Source organism: Chelonia mydas, chromosome 3, assembly GCF_015237465.2.
Source record: "Chelonia mydas isolate rCheMyd1 chromosome 3, rCheMyd1.pri.v2, whole genome shotgun sequence".
Taxonomy (NCBI): domain Eukaryota; kingdom Metazoa; phylum Chordata; order Testudines; family Cheloniidae; genus Chelonia; species Chelonia mydas.
In genome coordinates, this window is record NC_057851.1 from 95,983,791 (window position 1) to 96,008,735 (window position 24,945).

General features: G+C 39.1%; 1 protein-coding gene across 6 annotated transcripts in view; it reads left to right on the forward strand.

The window, feature by feature from the left end:
• The window catches only part of L3MBTL3 (L3MBTL histone methyl-lysine binding protein 3), a 140,802-nt gene that overhangs the window by 51,488 nt on the left and 64,369 nt on the right, over positions 1–24,945 (forward strand). For all 6 annotated transcript variants that reach the window (XM_043542885.1, XM_037894779.2, XM_027823206.3 and 3 more), the window contains 4 exons: positions 3,313–3,417; positions 5,892–6,027; positions 14,663–14,754; positions 16,489–16,640. In XM_043542885.1, the coding sequence (XP_043398820.1) occupies positions 3,313–3,417; positions 5,892–6,027; positions 14,663–14,754; positions 16,489–16,640 (485 nt within the window). The remainder of the gene's footprint in view (positions 1–3,312; positions 3,418–5,891; positions 6,028–14,662; positions 14,755–16,488; positions 16,641–24,945) is intronic.

A 24,945-nucleotide genomic window follows, 5' to 3' on the forward strand; every position in this document is an offset into this window, starting at 1 on the left:
AATCATAATTGTCTGACTGTTACCTTGTATTACCCTCTCTGTTTTTTGCATCCACCTCTTGGCACTTTTCCTATACTTAAACTGTAAGCTCTTTTGGGACAGGAACTGCGTGTGTGAGAGTGAGAGAGAGAGAGAGAGAGAGAGAGAGAAAACGTTTGTGCCCCTGCAATATTTTTTTCCTACATATGGGTTAGGGAAAGACAGAATATCCTACTGTTCTCAATACTTTAATCAGCTTTTCTGTAGATATTTTTTCTAAGCTCTGACTTGAACAAATAGCAGTTGCTCCGGTAAAATGAAATAACTGACTCTTTTTTATTTTATACTTTTAACTTTCCTGTATTATGACCCCACTTCTGTTTTTCTCTTTTTATTCCTTCTCACATCGTATGGGATTGTCAAAACAGGGTTTCTACCGCCTGAACCTCCATATTCTTTTCATTCCCTATGCTGGCCTCCTTTTGCCAAAAAAAAAAATCTTTAAATGTTTGTGACAAAGGTAAATATAGTAAGCCCAATGCAATTGTATCTTAGGTGATCTATGATATAATTACAATCTTGCACAACATTTTAAACTTTAGCTGTTATTGTGGTGCAACAGGAGCTGACCCATAGTTAAGGTTGTGAGAGTTTCAATTTGATAGTGGTAAGAATGGTGAATATCTTGTGACTTGGAGTTTTAGTAACACAAAAAATGGATTATAATGCTTGGCTAACTACAGAATTTTTGATGTATTGGCTGTGCAATTTGAAATTTTTGGAAAGTTTATAATAACTGTGGAAAAATTGGTGTTTGGTGAATTATTTGAGGAAGGGAATCTCTCATCTTTCTTCCCCCTTTGCAAGAAATCTAAGCCATTCTGGGTATGTCTACACTGCAGCTAGGAGCAATCCTCCCAGCCTGGGTAGACAGACTCTCACTAGTAGGGGTATTGGGCTGGAGGTTGGACTCTGAAGTATGGAGGGACAGGTGGGCTTCAGAGCCTGAACTTCTGCCTGAGCTGGAATGTCCTCATTGCTATTTTTATTGAACTCGCTCAAGCCCTGCTAGTGTGTATTTGTCTACTCAGGCTGAGAGGCTCCCAGCCCCAGTGTAGACTTACCCTCTGGGGCCTGTCCTTTGAGCATGTTGTTACCGCTTACATGCTGATTCCTAGAATGTCAGTTATACATCAGGATTGTTTGCTTATTGAGTATTTCGTAACTGTTAGTCATAGTGGCAAATATGTGCGCTAAGATAAACTTACCAAAATTAAATCTGATGATTTAAAAAAAAAAAAAAGCCACTTCCAAGAGGTACCAAAAAGCAGTATGTACCCCATCTACGTGAAATTTGCACTTTAACGCAAAACCTGGACAGTGACCTCAGTGGTGATTAAGGCAAAATAACTTCCCAAGTGCATGAAATGTATGACAGTCAGATGTACTGTTATGTTGATATAACTAATATAAAAGCATGTGAGATCACTCTTAAGGTTTTGTGTTTCCCCAGCTTCATCAAACTTATGTTGTATGTATTGCTTTTGGGTGTCTGTTAGAGATGGAAGGGAGATCTTTATGGAGCACTGAAGAGTGTTATTGAATACCATGTTGTAGGCAGTATGAAGGTGGAAAGGAATGCACTAATATTTCCTCCTCTTATTTCCCTACTTCTAAGGTTTTGGGCACATGGGTGTATCGTGCTGCAACCCTGTCATTAAAGCATAGCTTTTATTTATCAGTACATACAGCATGTAATATATTCTTTTAAAATCTTTTTTCTGAATCTTAAGAAAAGTGTATGACCTGATCATAGGTTATATCTTTTAATGGAAAAAGCCTGTGTTTAATAGAGGAATGATTTGGGCATTGATTATTAGTTTCTATGACAATTTTTAATGAAGCTTTAATGGTACATCGTGAGATTAAAAAACAGAATGTGGTTAAAGATGAGCTATCAAGCAATAATAAAATGTTTTTGATTGTACACTTTACTGCTTTTTGATTAATTACAGTCATGGCATATGTCTATGCTGGCACATAAAATGTCATTTCCATCTCAAGGAGATGTACTCACACTAGATAGAGCTAGCGCATTAAAGATAGAAGTGGAGCCACAGTTGTGCGAGCAGTGGGGTGGGCTGGATGCCACGAGTATGATCCCATCTGAGATCCTACCTATGTATTTGGGCAGCTAGCTCCTCATGCTGTGGTGGCTGCTCTTCTGTTTGTAGTATGCTCGCTTGATCAGAGCTACACTGGAGTTGCAAGGTGTAAATTCCAACTCGAGTAGAAATACTTGTGTCTTAACCCATTGTAGGAAGGAATATTGTCGGGGCATGACCCTAATTTTAAAAATGTTAAAACCCTTCCCCACTTTTTAATTTTTTGTTGACCACTGATTAGGTGTCATACAGCACTGAGTGCAAAAGAAATACTTTACTTACCTGAGTAGCTTAAAATCTTAATAGTTTACAAGAGGTGGTGTCAGAGTTTCACTCTCTTGCCTTATTTGATTAATATTTTTTCTGCTTTTTTTCTTTAAATTAAAGTATGAAGGACTGATGACTTTGAGTTCTAACTTTGTCTGGAGCACAGAGTCAAGATATAACAGGAAGCCGGTACCTGACTCCCTAAGACGTCCTTTCTGCCCTCTTCCCTTTTTTGAAGGCTGCAGCTTAGTCTTCATTCTCATGTGATCTCATGTTCCCAGTCCTCTATTGATTGCCAGAATCCTCCTGGAAAAAGAGGCTAGTCAGAGCCCAGTATTTCTCTCTACTGTACACAGCAAAGGGAATGTTACCATGTGAGAGGCCATCTTTATATATGAAGGCTATTCTGTATTTGCTTTGTGACTCATCTTTGCGGGTCTGAGATGTAGAGACTAAAAGGCATTTCAGAGTATTTTATCTGATCATCCCATGAATGGTGATTGCCAAGAAGGTGTCACTGTACAAAATAAGTAATTAAACTTACAGTACTGTGTTTTTTTAAATTAGAAAGTAATTTAAAAAGTTGATGAAACACAGCATTTTCTACTGTTCTGAGGTGGCTTTCCTGGTAGCTCCTCCTAACAGATTTTTTTCTGCATTTTGAAGTCTTTAATGACTGCACTGTCAGCCAGTTTTTCCATGGTTCGCTGATTGCTATTTTCTGTTATATGATTTTAAAAGCTTGAAATTTACCCAAATGTACTTACTTGTGAAACTTCATTTTGAGTAGGTGCCTGCATAAGGATAAGTAATAACAATCGTGTTTTGCACTACACAAGTGTTTTAACTTTCTTTGGATGTATTTCTTTTGAAATATTGAAACTGTTTTTGTTCATTCCAGTATCAGTCCTTCCCATATGGCAAAAATGGATTCAAAGTAGGAATGAAACTGGAAGGAGTGGATCCTGAACACCAGTCAATGTACTGCATTCTCACTGTGGCTGAGGTAAGCACCAGAACTGTACCTGAATGAAGTGTGAGGCTGAGAACAGAAGTATATTAAGAATACAGTAAATACTGTACTGGAACAGTGGTCTGTTTAGTGCTGCATTTAGCAGTAATAGTCAGTGACAGATTCTTCAGAGGAAGGTGTTAACTATTGTTAGGCTTTTAATTGCCTAATGCTATACCATGTGGAATATTTTTTCCTAAGGAATAAAATTTTATTAACTTGTACAAAAATCATATTAAAAATGATATCTAAATATCAAGGAAATTACACATGTTCATGGATATGAATACATATACATAATATTATAGTGTTATGGTGATACATAAGTATCTGTACAATTCTGTAATTTTGGAGAAATCTATATTTAAAAGAGAAAATATAAAGAACATAAAGATGCATGAAAATTGATAGCCCTTGAATTTTTATTCTAACTACAGATGCTATGCTCATTCATAACATTATGTACCGTATATACTCGATCATAAGCCGGTTTGTTTATAAGCCGACCCACCCCCCCAAAGATGGATAAGTAAAAAATGGAAAATTTTTATGACCCATTCATAAGCCGACCCTATAATTCAGGGGTCAGCAAACTTTGGCTCCCGGGCCATCAGGATAAGCTGCTGGAGGCTGAGATGGTTTGTTTACCTCGAGCGTCCGCATGCACGGAGGTAAACCTAAGTAAACAAAGTGTCCAGGTGCGCCAGCTTCTTACTTTGATGGGCCAGGACAGCAACTGGTGGGGAAATTTTTTGTGGGGGAGAAGCTGGGGGTCAGGGGCGTAACCCCTTTGAGCACCCCCCACAATACCCCTCCCCTAGCCCGGGACCCCCACACTCTCCCCATCCCTTCCCACCTTATCTGGGGAGGGCCAAGGGAGGATGACTCTGGCCTGGCTGGAGCTGCTCCGGCAGGCCGGGCGGCGTGGCCGCAGCCTGCCAGCCCCGGAACTGCAGCCGCTTCGGAGGCTGGGGGGAGAGCCGCGTGGCCAGAAGCAGGGAGACTCTGGCCCCTCCTCTTCCCTTCTGGCTCTGCTGGCTGTGCTGCCTCTCCTTGCTCCCTCTGTTGGGGGGAGGGACTGTGTCCCACCTCTCCCTCTCTCTATATGTTCATAAGCCAACTCCTTTCTCTGGTGCTTCCCTTTCTTACTAAAAAAATTCAGCTTCTGAATGAGTATATACGGTAATCATTTTTCTATTTTATTGACCTGTAGCTACAAGTTCCACAGACTAATTTTACACTACAGGTTTAATTTTGCCACCTTTACTTACATTGGGTAGTATCTAACCCTGTGAATAGTTCCATGGATTTTAATTGTGTAATTGAGAGAGACAGAATTATATCTTCATCTCTCTCTCTTTTTTTTTTTTAAATCTCTTAAGTTAGGGAATGGGGAAACAGGAACACCTGATATTCATTCTTGTGTACCATCATTATTTTGTACCACTGTGATTATATTTCCATAGTCCTAGTTTAGTTTAGTTCTTTCCCCACCCCCTCATTTCTGAGCCCCTCCACAGCCTCTAATCATATCCTCCTTTTGGAAATATCTATTTCTGACATGTCTTCTGCTGTACATGCTGACGTGAAAGATCAGTGTAACCAAGGCCTTAAGTACTCTGTAGTAAGCTGGACCTGAATTCTGTGGCAGAGTGCACTGGGTTCTGTGAAATTCTAATGTGGCAAACTGAAAATTCTTTCAGTTTGAGTTACATTTAAGTTATGGCAGGTTTGAGTAAATTAAATATGAAAAAGAATAGTGCAAAGAGTACATGAATTCCTTTTTGTTGCTTCTTTTGATACTAAATTTGATCTATTTGAAGCCATGCCTAAATTCTCAAAATGCTTGGTTTGTCTTTTGACAAATAGACTGCCTTGTACAAGATATCCTGGGGAAGCTGGATGCTTTGACAACTGGTTATAGGATAGTAGTGGCATTTGGCACCCAGAAAAGTGTGGGAAATGGTAGGGACATTTAGCACCCAGGAGACTTTAGCAGTGAAGAGGAGATGCAATTCCTCTTTCACTCCTTAGGCATTAAGGTGACTTTTTTATTGTGGAATAGGGTCCTTTGGGATCTCCCCTTTCACATTTACACTTCTTCTTACATAATGACCCTCATTATCTCCTTGTTATAATGACCTATCCTCCAAAAGAGGTATTCTGGACACACCTCTCAGGTTTCTGTTTTCTTTTAGCACTATGTTAAGTGCCACTTGTACTCTGAATGAATAATAATATTATTATTTATTATTAGCATTTACACAGCACTTTTCATCAGAGAGGTGCTCAGATCTATTGCAGCCTTGCTTTTTGTTGTTCCCTTTATTAAGCTGCATTGTTTTTATATTATTGGCATGAACAAAAATAAAAAGTTGGTTGAATGCACATTGAATATATTGTAGTACAGAGACTAATATGCTCAAGTGTACTTTTACTAAGTTGTGCACTTTGCAAAATGTTTTTAGGTTTTAGGCTACAGGATACGACTCCATTTTGATGACTACTTGGATTGTTACGACTTCTGGGTGAATGCTGATTCTTCAGACATTCATCCAGCTGGATGGTGCGAGAAAACAGGTCACAAACTTCACCCACCAAAAGGTATTGTCTAACTTTCAACTTAAAGATTTGCTTTATCTTTCAGACAGTTGCTATCCAGGTAATGCTGAGCTTTCTTTGGCAGCAGTATTTTCCTTCATCTTGATAAGTTTCTGGCATGAAATCTTTCTTTCTTTTATTCAGCTGTTTGGGGGTATCTAACATGTTATACGATGGTATTGTGAATCGCCAGTACAGTGCACAACTGCTTTTTTGTTGAAATGTCTTGATTTGTATTCCAAATCACAATACAATAAGGGCAGTCCACCTGTTCATTTCTCTTTTGCTTCCATCTTATGACTGTAGATAATTAGCTTCGTGAGCTGATAGCTGTCATTGTGAAAAGGTGGAAGAAAGGTAAATGCAAAGCATTAATGGATCCTGTGGAGCCAGATGAAAGAACAAAGAGGCAAAGGGAAGGAAAGACTGTGCTTTTGTATAAAACTATGAGAGACACTAAAAAGCAAAATGATCAGAATAGTTATTCAAAGAGAACATGATGGGAGCATGAAGAGACCAAACTAGCCCCCAAATAAAAGCAAAATACATAGGCTGCTATGGAATACTAACATCTTTAGTGCCTTGTACACTTTAAAGGCCTTGAACTTGTAAGCCCTTCAATAACTTACAATGGGTTGCCCAAAATGACGGCTGAAGGCCAACTATGGGTCCTCTAAATATGCCCCATGGCTGGCCATTATTATTTTGTTGTTTATAAATCACCGTCAGCGTATATGGAGCTGTACAGACAGATAAAGATAGTGTCCCTGCCCCAAGGAGAGAGTTTGAGACAAAGACAACGAGAGGTGACAGATCTCAGTGCGGGAAATAAAGAATAAGGGTATCAGGCTGCAAAATAACAACATGCAGTATTTTATCTGAGTGATGTGGACTGGTTGAAAATGTGCCTTATTTGTTTGCTTACTTATTTTGATTTTAAATATCTAATTATTTTAATGTGGGAGGTGTAGGCTAGCCATGTATCCTCACAAGGCAGAATGCCTTCAAACACTTCCCTGGTTCAGCCACACTCCACACTGCCTTCCAGCAATGCAACTTCTATGCTCTTTGGTTGTAATGTAGTCCTGAATAGTTAGTTTGTGTAAAATAGGTCATTTATTGAAACTATTTAAAATATTTCCCAAAAGCCATTCCTCCCTGCCGCTATCCTTTTGGAGTCATGAATTTCATGTGCTGAATGAATAGGTAGTTACATATCCAGTTTTTCAAATACTGTGTGTACTTAGTGGTGAGGTTTTGTCAGCTTGTCCCTTATAAATCCCTGGTTTTGGAGGCTTATTCATTTCTTAGTCATCAAATGCTGCTGGAGGAGAGCTGCTATACAAGATCTCATCCTCTGAGTCATATTTTTCCTGAAAAGTCATAAAAGTCATTTATGGGGAAAATTTGTTCAGGTATTTTTTTGTTGGTTTTTATATTGATGTAACATGAAATGATTTTTTAAAATTATTTTTGCATTGCTCTTAAGGTCTCATGTGGTGGCTAAACCTCCTTTTAACTGGGGGAAACTGCAGCCTATCATTAATACCCCTCTGCATAACCATGTCTATTAGAAGGGGTTCATCAATATATAGTGCAGTGTGGTTCTGCTGTCCCCAAGACATCCCAGGTCTTTGGGATAACAGGATTGTGCTACTGCATTCCTCTCCAGAGCTAGCAAATACATTTTGGGCTCTTCCCTTGGGCTGGCTTGTTTCATTCCACCCTAGGATTGCTTCTCTTCCTGTCATATGGTCCTCTGGATCTCTTCTCTTCCTGGCTAGATGAGTTCACTCCTTTCCAAACCTTCTCCTGCATAAGACTGTTAACTAATTCTGATATGCTCTTACTTCCCTGTAAGAGTTTGCCCTAATTCACAGCAGTTGCTAGGCTAAACTTAGCTTAAGGTGATGCTGTGGAGCAGGTAATTATTCCCCATTCACAAGGGAGCTGAATATGCTGCTTCAATAGCACTGATAGCCTCTGCTGGCTCTTGTAGCAAAGGAACATGACATGAAATTGAACCTGCACCATTCCATGTGATTGTGTAAATGTAGGGCACGTTTCTAAAGGAGCTGAAGGTTGTTACTGCTGTCACATTGTAGGGTCTCTCTGTGTGTCAGTGACAGTAGTTCTCATAATACAAAAAAGTACTATAACCCCTTTCTGAAATATGAATAGACCCAGACAAAAGGCCCCCTTTTTTTCCTGAGGTGAAAGAGATCCGCGTTAGGCTTGATTATGGTCTCATTCACACTAGTTTTACCGCTGCATAATTCTTTTGACTTCAGCGGAGGTACTCCTGATCTATACTGGTGTGAGATCAGTTGGGTCCACAGCGTTGTCACAGTTTGAGTCAATGCTTTTGCATACCTTAGCCCAGCCTTTCCTTGTTTTCTTTTTATGCCTTTCAACTGGACTTTCAGCTGCTGCAGCCACTTTTGTAACCCTTCCTTGTAGGATTCCATCCAAATTTTAGAAAACGTACTGTAATGAAAGCATCTAACCTTGCAGACCTTGGCTGCATCTGGACAGCCCTAGTCCTAATTCTAGGACTTCCTGGGACTCAGATGGTCATAGTCATAGAGTTTAAGACTGGTAGTTGGGTTCCTGTGGCCTGCTGTCTTTGTTGCCATGGAGATGGAAGGCACACGCAAAGACTGACATGGACTGAGAATAAACTGTTCATTCCACTTTATTAAAGGTACAAATATGCAGCAGCAGACATAAATAACAGCATACCCCAAAGCCCACTTTACTCGGCACTCCTATGTATCCCAGACCGCCAACACCAGCCAGCACCCATACACTAAACCTGACAACTGAAATTAGACCAAAGTGTTACAGCCACCGCAATGGCAGGGAAATTTATTAAATGAGACCGACCCAGATCAACCTGGCAATATAGCTATTCCCTGTCAGATGCCAAACATGGAAAAATCATTTAAAAAAAACACTTCTTTTTAATACATGCAGGAACTATCCTAGAGATTCTTCCTACATCTGGCAGAACTTTGATTTTTGCAAAGGCCCTGATGACCTTGTAAAGAGAGTCAGACAGACATTTTTAATTTTACATACCATCAATAGTTCTACAGAGAAGGGCTACTAGGATGATCCGAGGAGTGGAAAACTTGTCTTATGAAAGGAGACTCAAGGAGCTTGGCTTGTTTAGCCTAACTAAAAGAAGGTTGAGGGGAGATATGATTGCTCTCTATAAATATATCAGAGGGAGAAATACTGGAGAGGGAGAAGAATTATTTAAGCTCAGTACCAATGTGGACACAAGAACAAATGGATATAAACTGGCCACCAGGAAATTTAGACTAGAAATTAGATTAAGGTTTCTAACCATCAGAGGAGTGAAGTTTTGGAATAGCCTTCCAAGGGAAGCAGTGGGGGCAAAAGATCTATCTGGCTTTAAGATTAAACTCGATAAGTTTATGGAGGAGATGGTATGATGGGATAACATGGTTTTGGTATTTAAATATTCATGGTAAATAGGCCCAATGGCCTGTGATGGGCTATTAGATGGGGTGGGATCCGAGTTACCCAGGAAAGAATTTTCTGTAGTATCTGGCTGATGAGTCTTGCCCATATGCTCAGGGTTTAGCTGATCGCCATATTTGGGGTCGGGAAGGAATTTTCCTCCAGGGCAGATTGGAAGAGGCCCTGGAGGTTTTTCGCCTTCCTCTGTAGCATGGGGCACGGGTCGCTTGCTGGAGGATTCTCTGCTCCTTGAAGTCTTTAAACTATGATTTGAGGACTTCAGTAGCACAGATATAGGTGTAAGGTGTTTTGCAGGAGTGGTGGGTGAAATTCTGTGGCCTGCATTGTGCAGGAGGTCAGACTAGATGATCATAATGGTCCCTTCTGACCTAAATATCGATGAATCTGTGAAAGTCAGAATAAAATGTCCAGCATGCTGACAACCCGTGCATCACCATTTGGTTGCTACAGCTGACTATGCATGCCAGTGGGCATATGCCCAGCACAGGAGGTGTGCCAGAAAAGACTCCCCCAGGTGCAGGAAGGATTGCCTGGAGTGAAAATAATTTGAGATGATATCTTCACTGTAGATGAAAGGAGCAACAATACAAAAACTGAATGAGACCATGACCAAAAACTGCAAGCTTTTCTACAATGATGCAGGGACAAGAATATAAACCTAAACCCACAAAAAAATGTTAATCAGTGTGAGGTGACACACGTTGGACATCTGCTCACGCAAAGAGCCTGAAAGTAGACCAAGCAGAGACATGCCATCTCCAGTGGATGTGAATGGGGTCTACAGCACTCAATAAGAGTGATAATTTTTTTTGTCTAAGTTCTGTCCACACCTGGCTTCAGTAGCTCAGAAGGCAGCATGTTGAGTGGGATTGGGCAAGCCCCCAACAGCAAACATTTGACATGCTGAAACAAGTAATGATATATGCCCCTGTCCTTAAGTACTACCAGCCAGGAGAGCCACTGACACCCCAGTGTGATGCATTGAAACAAGGATTAGGTGTAGCTCTTTTGCAGGAGCAGCCAGTCGCTTATGCCAACACCTCTGCTTAAAGGAACATGGGGTGAGGGGTCTGGGGGGCATCTGTTTGTTTTCAGTGTTTATATTAAAATGTTTGTAAAATTGGGAAGATGCATCATTATCAGTGGAACTGGAGGGATTGTTGTTGATGGGACACCAAGAAAATAGGGAATGCAGGAAGTTAGGTTGGAAGCAACTCAGAACATGGACAGAGCAGTGCCCAGGGTTTAAAACAGTTCCTATTGTTCAACTTAACCTGCATTCGTCTTCACTCTTTGCAAATGCAACAGGGAACACCCATTTTGAAAACTGTCAGGCATGGAGGGGCCTAATATGAAAATTCACAGTGAAGACAGAATTTCCCCCTTCTGATACTTTATTGTGAAAATTAAATTATGCAAAGGTGTAATGTTTGTGTTATAAAACAAAATAAACCAGTGTTACTAAGCCAACCTAAATGAAAACAGCTACGGTAACAGTGTTTAAAAATTAAGTCTCATATATGCTATCACCCTTTCTAAAGACTATATTAAAACAATATATGTGATATATTTTCAGATTTAAAGTACATTTAGTAAATAGCCTTAATGATGTAATTTCAAACAAACTTGGTAATGCAATTTCAGCAAGAGATGATTAAAAACAAGAAAATTCACATAACAAAAATGTTCAAATAATCACTGAGGGCTGAAAACAAACCTGTAAAAAGAGGAAAAGCTTTAGAGTATTATAAGTATTATAGTAAGATATTGGAGTCTAGTTTTTAGTTAATGAGTTGGACACTTTCTGATAATACTGATGTGAGTTGTGTGTGTATGTTGACTGGAAAGTGATTAAGCCAGTGGCATTATTTATTAAGCACTATGGAGTACCCACTGTGGGCAAAATAAAGTCTTGTGTTTTTGTGGCCCCCCGAGGGGTAATTTGGACAACTGGTTTGCATATAGGAGTGCGCCTACAGCTCTTCTGCTCAAGACAAGAGGCCCCTATGAACCCTGTGACGGGTTGGCTCACAGAAACCCCCTTGGGGCTGCCAACTGATGTGCCAAGACTACTACTGCCCCTGCTTTCCCCGCCAGCTTGGGACTCCAGCATCCTGTCTTGTTGAGCCAGACACGCCAGTCTGCTCTAACACAGATTCAGGGTCTGAACCACATGCCCCAAAGCTGCAGACTTAACTGAAAGCAGCTTAAGAAATGTTCCTGTCTTTGACACTCAGATCCAACTCCCAGTGGGGTCCAAACCCCAAATAAATCCGTTTTACCCTGAATAAAGCTTATAGAGGGTAAACTCATAAATTGTTCACTCTCTTTAACACTGATAGAGAGAAATACACAGCTGTTACCCCCCCCCCCCCCCCCCCCCCGGTATTAATAGATACTCTGGGTTAATTAATAAGTAAAAAGTAATTTTATTAAATACAGAAAGTAGGATTTAAGTGGTTCCAAGTAGTAACAGACCGAACAAAGTGAATTACCAAGCAAAATAAAATAAAACACGGAAGTGTAAGTCTAGTACAGTAATAAAACTGAATACAGATAAAAACCTCACCGGTTCCAGTAAGCTTCCTTTTACAGACTAGTCTCCTTCTAGTCTGGGCCCAGCAATCACTGACACCCCCTGTAGTTACTGTCTTTTGTTCCAGTTTCTTTCAGGTATCTTTGGGGGTGGAGAGGCTATCTCTTTAGCCAGCTGAAGACAAAATGAAGAGGTCTCCCAGGGGTTTAAATAGACTTTCTCTTGTGGGTGCAGACCCCCTACTCTCTCCTATGCAAAGTCCAGCTCCAAGATGGAGTTTTGGAGTCACATGGGCAAGTCACATGTCCATGCATGACTCCATTTTTTACAGGTAGCAGCCCTGGGTCACATGCTACCTTGAACGTCCTCAAGTAGACTTCTTATGTGGATTGGAGCATTCCAAGATCCATTGTCCCTTAAGCGCTTCTTGATTTGCACATTCCTTTCTCAAGAAGCTGACCAAATGCTTTACAAAGGTTACTTAAAAATCAAGCAAGTACACAGCCAATATTCATAACTTTGATTACAAAAATGATACATGCATACAAATAGGCTTAATAGATTCAGTAGATCATAACCTTTACAGAGATATGTTATATGGCATATGTAGCATAAAACATTTTCTAGTTATGTCATATATACATTCATAAACATATTTCCATAAAGCCTTATGGGGAGCACTGTCACAAACCCAGAGAAGGGGGCTTAGTTATATTTGTTTTTTGCAGTTAATTTAATTTTAGCTAATATTTACATTTAAAACTGTGAGGGGAGGGCAGGCTAAAAGGAAGAAGGGGCTGCTCAATAATTTTCTTATGATGCCTCACAAAATAAGAGGGTCCCAAAAGGTTAAAGCCAATTATTTTCTCCTAGTATGTTTTAAATAGCACTCAGAAGGGGGATATATTGTGTGGTAAATGATTGACAGTATGGTTAAGCTTGGTTTATATATCTGTAACATCTATGCCGGGAGTAGTCAATATGGGGACTATGGGCCAAATCCCGACCACCAGATGCTTTTGAACAGACCCCAAAATCTTTTTATTTACCTGTTATCATTATTGTTATTTTTTTTAATTATTGTCTTTGAAGTCTGGACCTTAATTATACCTTAACCAAGAAATGTGGACATTAACAGAAAATAATTGACTCCCCCTGACTTTTATGCAGTATCTTGAAATGGCTTTATATATACTATACAACAGGGAAACAAAGGAAGACCTGTAACTATGCATACTAGTAATCTTTGTTGCCTTTTTTTAGTGACCAGGAATATGAATAGTTAGACTTTTCCCATGAGCTACATTATTTTCTGTAAATTTTCTTCTAAAAGAAACAGAGTGAAAAAGGGGAAATTATACTAAGAAATGTTTGTTGAAACACAGAAGCAAAACAAAATAGCTACATTCTTGGGAAAATTGTGGTTGTCTGTACTGATAAACAGTGTACAATGTTCATGTTCTGATAATTGCTTGTTTCCTTAAAACATTTTTGTCAGTATTAGAGTAACAGCTACTGGGCTCAACCAAAACTCAGGCCTCATTGTACCAAAGTGGTTTTTTTTTTATATACACATAGTAAGAGACAGTCTCAGTCCTAAAGAGCTTATGATACAAATAGACACTGCAAATAGACACTGTGGAAGAAAGAACATAAGAATGGCCATACTGGGTCAGACCAAAGGTCCATCCAGCCCAGTATCCTGTCTACCGACTGTGGCCAGTGCCAGGTGCACCAGAGGGAGTGAACCTAACTGTTAATGATCTAGTGATCTCTCTCCTGCCATCCTTCTCCACCCTCTGACATACAGAGGCTAGGGACACCATTCCTTACCCATCCTGGCTAATAGACATTAATGGACTTAACCTCCATGAATTTATCCAGTTCTCTTTTAAACCTTGTTATAAAAGAGAACTGGATTGGAGGAGGTAGTATTATCCCTATTTTGCTTATAGGGAATAAAGGCACAGAGAAAGTTTGCCTCAGGTCACCCATGGAATCTGGGGGAGAACTAGGAATTGAACCCAAATCTCCTGAGTCCCAATCCAGAGCCTGAGCCACAAGACCATCTTTCCTCCTATATGAAGATTGGGAACAGTCAAAACTTCAGTCCTGGAAAAAGACGAGAAGCCGATCAACTTCAGATCAGGAGGAAAAATAGACGCTCAGGCCATCATAATATTTTGTTCAGATACTAAAAAGAAAGCTGGTCATTGTGATAAATAAGCTTCGCTAACTGGTAGCAGGGAAGGATTAGTGATTCCTCTCTGAATTACCAGGTGTCAAATAAAAATAGAAATAATTGAAATCATCGGCGTTAAGTTGGGATAAAACTGGCGTAATGTAGCAGAGAAACAGGCCCTAAATATTAAGTTTTACTATAGAAGATACTTATAATATTATTGTGTTAAATTTAAATGATTTTAAGTTCTTTAATTTTTTCCATTTGTTAAATTCTGGAATTGAATGATTTGGGACTAGATGAAAAATGTATTGCTGAAAAAATAATTTTATGTAAGATTATAATTGCCATAATCTACCCTGTGTCTCATGCATATTTTCTTCTCTCTCACTTTCATGGAAACCTTTTAGGATACGAAGAAGAGGAATTTAACTGGCCCTCATATCTTAAAACATGTAAGGCTCAAGCTGCTCCTAAATCTTTGTTTGAAAACCAGAACACGGTAAGTATTCTTCATTTGCTGCTTCTTCATTGCTGTAGAACATTGTTAGCCGGTTCATTTGTATCATTTCAGTGACGGGACACTTTGGAAATCCTGTAAATAATTTTTTCCTTAAGGTTTGATAAATGATTATTCTGTATTAAAATTCACCTCTGAAATACACATGAATTAAATTAATATATATTATAAACATCAAAAAAATTGTGTTAAAAGAACTTTAAGGTTGCAATGTCAAGCACTCAAAAGTTAGGAAATACTAGAAGTAAGGGTGCCTGTTTAACCTTAATTAAGCCCCCTTATGCATATGCATTCTGCTACAGTCCTTAGTTGTATGAGTAAACACTATTTTTTTTACAGGTCCTGCGCCTCATTCTGTGCACAGGATGAATGGTCCACCTTAAATTTGGTATTTCCTAACTTTTGAGTATTTGACTTCGCAATATTCACGTTCTTTTAACATTTTTAAATGTGTATCCTACATTTTTTAAACTGAAAAAAACCCCAAAGTTTCATCATATGAAATAATTTCTTATATAACCCTTTTTTTATCAATAGACCTCAAATGCTTTATAATCTCTCAGTGTATTAATCCTTACAACACCCCTGTGAGAAAAGCATTATTATCCACAGATGGGGAGCTGAGCCACAGAGAGGTTAAGTGACTTGCCCAAGGTCTCACAAGAAGTCTGTGATAGAGCAGGTAATTGAACCTGGGTCTTCACATCCTAAGCCAGTCCCCTAACCAGTGGATGATCCTTTCTCTCCACCTGAGCTAACAGAGTAGCTGGTAGCAGTGGAAGTCTGTTAGCATCTGTGTGGATCTGCCACTAGAGGGGGATGAGATACACACAACAAAGGAGTGTTGAGACTCAGGAATAATGGGTTAAATTCTAGGTTCTGTAGGGGAGTGGGTCTAGTGGCTATAGACCCTTCTGCCTCTGTCATCCCACCTGCTGCTTCTATCCTCCCAGATCCTGCCTGTCCCCTCCCGTCACTGACTGACTCCTGCTCCCCTCCAAACCTTCCTCCCCCAGGCCCTTCCACTCCCTGTTCCCTTGTCTCTGCTCCTTGTCCTCTTCCAGTCTCTCCCTGTCTCCTTCTGCTCCTACCCCTCAGCTCCTCTCCATCCCCGGCTGCTATCCACTTTGGCTTCTGCTCCTGGCCTCAATTCTTGTGCATATTTTCCCGTGAATCCTCCCTAAATTTTATAAGCTTGTTTATACTTTTGTGGCAGCACTGGATTTAAGCCTGCTTCTCTCCTTCTCAGACTAAGAATATTGACCAAAACATGGAATAACTTTTAATCTTTATTAGGCATAAGCAATAGTTTCTCTTGGCTGGTTTTTAATCTTCCTTTTATCCAACTTTTTACCCAGTTTGGCGATCCTGCCTGTATCATGAACTGGCATCATACAGTTTTTATCATTTTATGGGACTAGGAGAAAGCTGTCAGAGGTAGTGTTTGATGAGGCAGAGTCAAAACCAAAGTCTACAAATTTTGTAGCATGGTCAAAAATTTTTGGTTCACAAACCATGATCTCAGAGTCTGTGTCTATGTTTGAGCATCTTTCATGTAAGCTAATTGGGCTGTTGCTGCATTGTTGGCCAGCTAATTGGTAAATTTTTAAATGATAAATTTTTAAATGACTTGTATGTATTGATTGTGGACTCTGAGGAGGTTTTGGGATGTAGAGTGTGTTATTTACCTTTAATTTAAACTTTCTGTTTGAGCAGACAGTTATTCCATCGGGATTTCGAGTGGGAATGAAGCTTGAAGCTGTAGACAAAAAAAATCCTACATTCATCTGTGTTGCTACGGTAACAGACATGGTGGACAATCGTTTCCTGGTTCATTTTGATAACTGGGATGAGAGCTATGACTATTGGTATGACCTTTGTATTTGTTATATTTTAATAAGTCATATCAGAAATTTGTTAAGACCGTATCTTTCCCTGGTACTTTTTGTACTCTGCATGTACTCAGCACATCAGCTTTTAGCAGATTTTTATAAATATGTCTTCCAGACCATTAAACATCTGTAGTAAAGGTTAGGGGCCAGGTTATCAAATGTAGATGTTCAAGTTGCACGTACACAGCTTTCACAAGATTGTGGAAAATGGGTGGTGGTGTTGCATGTGAAACTAAATCTGATATAAGTAATTTCTCTTTTAATTTTGCAATGCGTCTTCATGTTGGATTTTTTATTGGGAAATAGGCACATGGACATACCAGTACCATCAGTATTGGGCATGCTGGTAGCCATGACTGAAACAGCAGCTGCATTTCATCAGGGTGTGTCTAGGTCTGGCCAATATGCCCTGCTAATAAAATCTGTTGAAGGGCATGATTGTCTCTTGATCGTACTGCATCACAGTTCTGTTGTGTAGGCAGAACTTCAGTCTTGTTTCCTAAGGCTTTAGCAGAGTAACAAAATGGGGTTAAGGCCCGGCATACCTTGCAAACTGCAGCTACTAACTTGTTTCCCTGATTTATTAAATTTTTGCTGGCAGAACTTTAATGTGTGGAGGTATATTGGGGGTCTGGAGGATGAGCATGTGTGAAAATTCTGCATTATTCATTGAATGTACCAACTGTAATTTTATTACCAGCGTGACATACAATGTTGTTATGCAGTTCAGTTTTAGTTTACAACATGCATATTTGCTTTTGCTACATCTGCATCTTAATCAGCAAGCTGTATAAAGAAGTAGGATGCTACGGAAACATATATAACTGATGAATGAACCCTAAAGGATTTGCTGTTCTTTTCAGACAAGCTTCCAAAAGTTTGAAAATTATCTGAAACTTACTGAAATATTCTGTGTCTTAGTATTGCTAGCGGTAGCTCCCGTCCTCAACTTTGCATTAACATTTTACATTGAGGAACTGGTAATGTTGTGGCTAAGGACTATGAAATAATATTAATATTAAGTCAAAATAAGGAATTGTTCGTTACCTAAAAATAAATGGCAAAAAATATTTTGTTTGAGGCATTCAGTGGTGGGTCAAGAACCCATATAGAAAAGAATAGAGAATAGATGAAAATACTTATTGTGCACCCATGGAGGTTGTGATTGTAGCTGTTGATGCCAAAAATGAACTGGAGGAGAATGAACTTACTGAAACAGTGGCAAGCAAGTATTTGGGTCAGACAGAGGTAGGCAAAGTAAGCAGTCATGGGTTACATCCACAGGTGATATGACACATGGAATTAGGGTTAGTGATTATTTTTAGGAAGTCTTCTGATACTGGAGAAGTAGCAGGTGACTGGAGAAAGTTGAAATTTCAAGGGGAAATGCCATTTATTTATTTAGATTTAAATTATAACATACTATTAACAATACTTTTAAATCTCAGCAGCATTAAAATCATCAGTTCAACAGCCTACCAGTCTTTTGAGCAACTGAATAGCAAAAACAAAGTTTTTCAGAATTTTAACTCTTTTGTTGTGCTCTCAAATTACTGTAAAACACAGGAATAAAGATCTCCAGATTTCACATCCAAATAGTTATAATACAGCTATAGTACCTTTTTATAGGACAGGGTGAGAAAAATTAAAATAAAAAATGTATAGAGGATTGAAGAAATCACTTTTGAGTATGCTCATTTGGCATGTAAGATTTTACCAGAGCCTATTTGAAACATTGCCCCATTAGTGACATCATTATGCAGTTTTCCTGTCTGGCCGGAAAGGTCCTGGGGAAGCTGCTAAAAAAATGTATGTGAAGGAGACTATGTAAGACTGAATTTTTGTAAAGTGTGTAAATGTCTCATGGAAACGCACTCAGGAAAATCCACCAGGGGGAAGAAAAAAAGAAATCCTTGACCAAGTAGCCCTCCCCTTTTTCCTGGTGTGTTTAGAACTGGCATGGAACTGGGGAGAAGGAAGGAAAGAACATAGATGAATGACTAAAACAAACAAAAACAGTAAAAGACACATACTGGCAGAAAAGGAAGTCTGGAAGTTGGACCTCATGGGTGTACTCACTGGTCTTTGTCCGGAGTTTAGATACGAGGATTGTAGGTGCCTTAGAAATACCTCAAGTAACTGGCTCCACATCCAAACATGCACTCGACAGATGTGCCCCTGTTCTTAAATGTATAAGAGAAGAGTACTGTAGGGCTTTTGCAGAGTGATGGGCTTTCCACATACCCACCACCCTTAGAACATGCCTAAATCGGTAAGGATCTATAAGAGAAAATGGCATATGAAGCACATACAATAGATTATTGCCAAACAGTTCTCTTTATTCCTCATGAGGTCTTCTCAGACTTTAAAAATACAGCCATTTTGTACCTTATCCAAGTGGAAATAAGATTTATTTTTCTAAAGTCTAAAACATTTCTTTCCTCTCTTGGATAAATGAAAAACAGCTGAATGTAATTTTACCAAACTCAACAGCAGAAGAAAAAAATATCAGCTCTAAAACTATTTTATAAGCTTAACTTTCAGCCCATATGTATTTTTTTCTGAATATTTTCTGAACATACATTAATAACTTAAAGTGAAAGTGTCTCAGCTAGAATTAGTGTCATTACTACAGCCCTATAAAACATGGTGATAATATTTCAATGGCCTATAAATTCCATGAAATAAATCATTGGCATTAGTTTTTAGGAGGAAGAAAAGTGAACAAAATAGTCAGAGTAATATTTATATTCAGGAAAGTAAAATTTGCTCTGCATTCTGCAAACCTATCCATTTCCCCCCTTCTTATCTAGAAATGACAGAACATTTGGTATTTCTGTGAGAACAATAAGTGCCAGGGCTAAACTTTATCATGTCAGGATAAAGCAGCTGTAATTTTTCACTTCTGCAGCTATATTCTTCATATTTTAAGAAGTAGCAACATAGCTTTTCTCTATTTGAAAAATAATTCTGATTAATGCATGCAATATTCACAGTTAATGCAGTCACATAATGATTAGGGTTAAATATTTTTACGAGTTTATATGAGAGGACCAACGATCCAAGAATAGTGAGTATTTTAATGATTCAAAGCTTTAAATAACAGTTTCCCAAGTTGCAACCATGGCTCATTTCTGTTAAGCAACAGGTGTTAGTGATCCTAGTGACCCGATGTCCCAATTTTATAGGGACAGTCCCAATTTTGGGGGCTTTTTATTATATAGGCACCTATTACCCCCCCATCCCCTGTCCCGATTTTTTACACTTGCTATCTGGTCACATTCGGTGATCCAGTACTACTTTTTGAATCAGTACTGAGTCAATGCCCCAGCCCTGACCTGGAACATCTCTTGGGTGTGACACAAAACCAAAGTCATAAGTGTGATGTAAGAGTGTTCTACCAAGTGCATTAACACTGAAAGATGTCCATATGTTATGTTTAGGGCAACCAATCAATGCATATTCCTGACATTTTTGGGGGTCTGTTTCTGACATTCATTTTGGAGATGAAAGCCACATTCTACTGGTACCAGGTCATTTGTTTGTGGGTTGTTTTTTTTTTAACCAGGCTTTGGGCCTGTAAGGCAGACAAAGGTTGCTGTGACTCATCGAGGTGGTGGTGGTGGTAACAGGAAAAGGGAAAAATTTGAATGGCTTAATAGAGGTGTTCCTAAACTACTGTGTGCTCCTGGTGATCAATGAAAGGCTGTGATGGGATCCATGAGAGTTTTGTTCTCTTACAAAGTAGTCAGTAGAAGGAAAAAGTTAAACTGGTGTGATTTAAGGCTGTAATCCTTAACTAATCATCTCCTTCCCTGGAGATGGAATTTTCAAACGTTATTACATTAGTTTAACTGCTCTCGTTAAAGTCAGTAGTGAAACTGAATGTGTAATCTAAAACTTGAGGATGTTTCCTGGTTGAACAGTCTTAGTGTTAGGATTTGTTATATATTGGTATATTTGTTATATAAAGACTACTAATAAAAATGGCTGTGAGTTCCTGCTGGAACCTGGAGGCACGCACTGGAGATAGATAACGTTACAGCTTTTTATATCAGACACAAAGAGCACTCATTGCCCAGTGTGTGGCTCGGGGCCCCACTGAGCCATTCTGTTTGTCTGCCTTGTGCAGACCACTTGACTCATGAAACCTCTGCGCAGCCTCGACAACTCTGCTCCCTCATTGCATCTCTAGCAACAAAGAAAGCCAGAATGTAGATTTTTATTGTTTGACTGTCTAATTCCTGTGTCCTATCCTGAATGAACTATTTGAGTGTTGGGAGCAGAATGAACACTTGGAATGGTCCTATGCAAAAGGCTTACATCCACACTCTCTACACCATCTGTTACTATTTTGTTTGGTACTCTTTAAAAACATGCCCCTTTAAAAACTGCTCTCTCTGACTTATCTACTTCTGAGCTCTTCTGAAATGATCAAATCTGCTCCATCATTGCTCAAAAAGGAGTCATTTTTTTTGAGGGGAGCACATTGGATTAAAAAGACCAAAGGATAATTTAGGTACAGAATTTGCTTTTAATTACCTGGAGCATAACAAGTTTTGAACATGTTTGGTATTAATATAAAGAAAAGGAGTACTTGTGGCACCTTAGAGACTAACCAATTTATTTGAGCATAAGCTTTCGTGAGCTACAGCTCACTTGCATCCGATGAAGCTTATGCTCAAATAAATTGGTTAGTCTCTAAGGTGCCACAAGTACTCCTTTTCTTTTTGCGAATACAGACTAACACGGCTGCTACTCTGAAACCTGGTATTAATATAATATTTATGGTGAAATGCTAGCACTGAAGCACTAGATGGGGCTATAAGATGGCTTCTTTTTTATGCGTAGCTGGCTTGGCTACTGTATATCAGTATGATAGTGTCAGAGAAGTTGTATAAATAGCCATATTTACAGTGTAGTTCTATTTGTTAATTATAATGCACTGTTATGGGTATTTATAGAAATTACAATTGTTAACAAAATCATATCTGCTGTAGATCCAATAGTATATACATTTAATATGAGTATTTCTGGTGCAAATCCTAAATATCAAAATAAAATTTTATCCAGTGGGAAAATTGGCAGTTAATTCAGAACAGCAAAAATAATGTAACACATTTAGCATATTTTGAAAAAAACTGGGTCAGTTTATAAAATAAAACAGTGCTATCCATACCTTTCAGTGAAAGCACATTTTATTTGATATTTTTTTCTGAAAAGAATTAACCATCATTTAGTTTCTGTCTCTTACAGTCTGAATTTAATTATTGAGCTGTGGCTATGCAACAGTGAAATGCAAGACAAAAATCAAAGGGAAAATGAATACGCAAGGTAGAAAAAATATTTCTTCCTCCAGAGTTGTGCCTATAGTGCTTTGTTCTTGAGAAAACGCATGACCTGTTGTCATGAACATATATTCGCTTGCCCCCATATGGAAAGTTCGTATATCTGCATGTTCCCTTATGGATCCAGATGTTTGAAAAGAGTCTATAAAGGAATTCACAGTCCCAACCACCTTCAGCTCTTTCCTTAGCATGATAAACTGCTGGCAAGGAAGCCACCTCTCCATGTATTTACTTTTTGCATTTTTTTTCTGTTTAGCCACATTTTAAAATTGTTAGATTTTATAAAAATAAGAAACAACATTATAGTTTGCTCTCTGCTCTTGTTGTTGTATTATAGATCCAACTGGGTTTCAGTGATGGTTTTGGCTCTTGTTAAACATTGTTTACTGTAGGGCCTGGCACTGACAAAGAGACAGATTTTACATGATATGATTTGTATGACCTTTATAATCTTGTTCTGAACTTTGGGATCCTTTATTTGAGGGAGTACATGCCACAACTGCACTGCTTTATGAAAGATCCCATGCTTGCCACACTACAGTTCAAAAGACAGTGGATTTGCAGAGGCAATGTACTCAAACTCAGATTACTAGTTACTAATCTTCCCATTGCTTTTGCACAGTGCTTCTGGATTAAGAGTTTTACAAAGCTGTGGGGTTGAGAAGGAATTTTTTCCTGGGTCAGATTGGCTGCGATTTGGGGGGTTTTTGGGCCTTCCTCTGCAGTTGTGAGTGAGGGTCACTTGCCAGGATAATCTATGTATATCTCACTTAGCCACTGCGAGGGGCTGAGGCACTGGTGCACCTCAGTCCCTCCTGTTCTGTGCCTGTGGCACTCAAGGGCCTGCTCTCTTGTGGGCTGTAATCCGTGGTCTAATTTTGGGTGGAGGGTTTAGTGTGTTGGGTGGTATTGGTTGGCCTGTGATTTACAGGAGGTCAGAGTAGGTAATCTGGTGGTCTCTTATGGCCTTAAATCTGAATGACTCGCCTGAGTGACAAAATTGAGAATAGAATCTAGCATTCTTGCCTTCAAGTTATGTACTCAGTCTACTAGACCACAGCTGTCCCTCGAAAGAATGCTGTATGTCCTACTTAAGATAAAAGTCGGCCATTTTATTTGTCAATATTTCTCATTTTTTAAAATGACAGTAAGGTGCTCAGAGGCAATTTTAGTAGGGTACTTTAAAAATTGTCCATTTTTCCCACACTTATTTCACTCATCACACAGTGATAAAGTGACTATGTCTTGGTATCAGAAGTGACTTAGATGCTTAGGAGTCTTTTGAAAGTGGAACATAAGCTCTTAAGTAGTTTATGTGCTTTTGAATATTTTACTCCAGAGCTCTTCAGGTAGCATCAATGCAATGAGTCCAATGAGGTAATGGCTCAGTCTTTGCAAACTCCCCTGCCCCAGCCCCTTAATGGATTTGGGAGAGAAAATACCTGTTAGTCCTACTGTTCTTTACTTCTTTCCTCTCTGAAGTCTCTGTAGAGAGAAGGGAAGAGAGAGAGAGAGAGAGAGAGAGAGAGAGTGTGTGTGTGTGTGTGTGTGTGTGTGTGTGTGTGTGTGTGTGTGTGAGAGAGAGAGAGAGAGAGACAGAGAGATGCGTTTGAAAGAGGCATAACTCTGACTTTCTTAGAACTGCTCCAGGGAGAGCTTTTCTGAGTCAGGTGTAAAAGACCAACTAATGGAGATAGAATGTGAACCTTTGGGAACTTCACAACCCTAAAAAGTGTTGACACAAAAGTACCATATTTTCAAAATAAAAAACCAGGGCATTTTTAAAGTGGAATAAATAAAGTGCTGTATAAATAATAAACTTAAATACATAAAACATATTTTGTGCATTTTTTTTGTAAAGGACAAAATTTTGGTACACTTGATATCAATTGCATCCTTTGCTGTTGTAATAAAGCCTTTGTTTCTAGAGAGTACTTTTTCCTATAGGGCTTGATATATTTGAAGTTAGCATAGAGAAATACTGGTGCAGCTATTCAGTTTTATATTATTAAAAAAAAAAATTTAAAAAAAATTACCCTAGACAGGTATTTCAACATTAGGTCTAAAATCTATAAGTAGAAATCTGAAACAGTACTTGCTGTGTGATGACGGTAATGAGATACGCTGCTTGCATTTCCATTATTTAACGTACACAATTAAATCCACCTACACTGGACTTCATCTGTTTGTCATGTAAAATCACTTTTAAAACATCAGTGTACTTTAAGGTCTTTAAATTCTGAATAAGAAAATATTTCTTTACTTTTGCTTTATGTAGCACAAGCTCAGAGTCAATGTAGTTATCGTAATATAGCCAGTGGTTCAGTCCTGTGTTCTTTTGTGTGCTCAGTTGCCCATTGAAATCAATAAGTGGAGGCGATATGGTAAGATATCTGACATGTTTAGACATCAGAGTGTGGATATACCTTCAACTCATGCAGAAATCCTCCTCCCTATGATAATAACAGGATAAACCCCTCTGTGTTCCATAGGAAATAAGGATGTTGGAGATTATAGAATAACAAACTGATTTTTTTTTTTTTACTTACTGCTATTCATATATAGTGAAATGTTAACCCTTAGGATGCTGACACTTTCCAGAATTCCTAACCATGTGAAGAAAAATAGATATTATCATATAGACCCCAACCTTGCAATAGGAGCCACATGGGCAGACTACGGTTGCCAGGCATCTGGTTTTCAGCCAGAACACCCGGTCGACAAGGGACCCTAGTGGCTCCAGTCAGCACAACTGACCAGGCCACTAAAAGTCCAGTTGGCTGCAGTGCCAGCAGGGTAGGCAGGCTCTGTGCCCAGCTCCGCGCAGCTCCCAGGAAGTGGTCACCATGTCCTTCCAGCTCCTAGACAGAGTGGCGGACAGGGGGACTCCACTTGCCACCCCCAGCACCAGCTCCGCAGCTCCCATTGGTCAG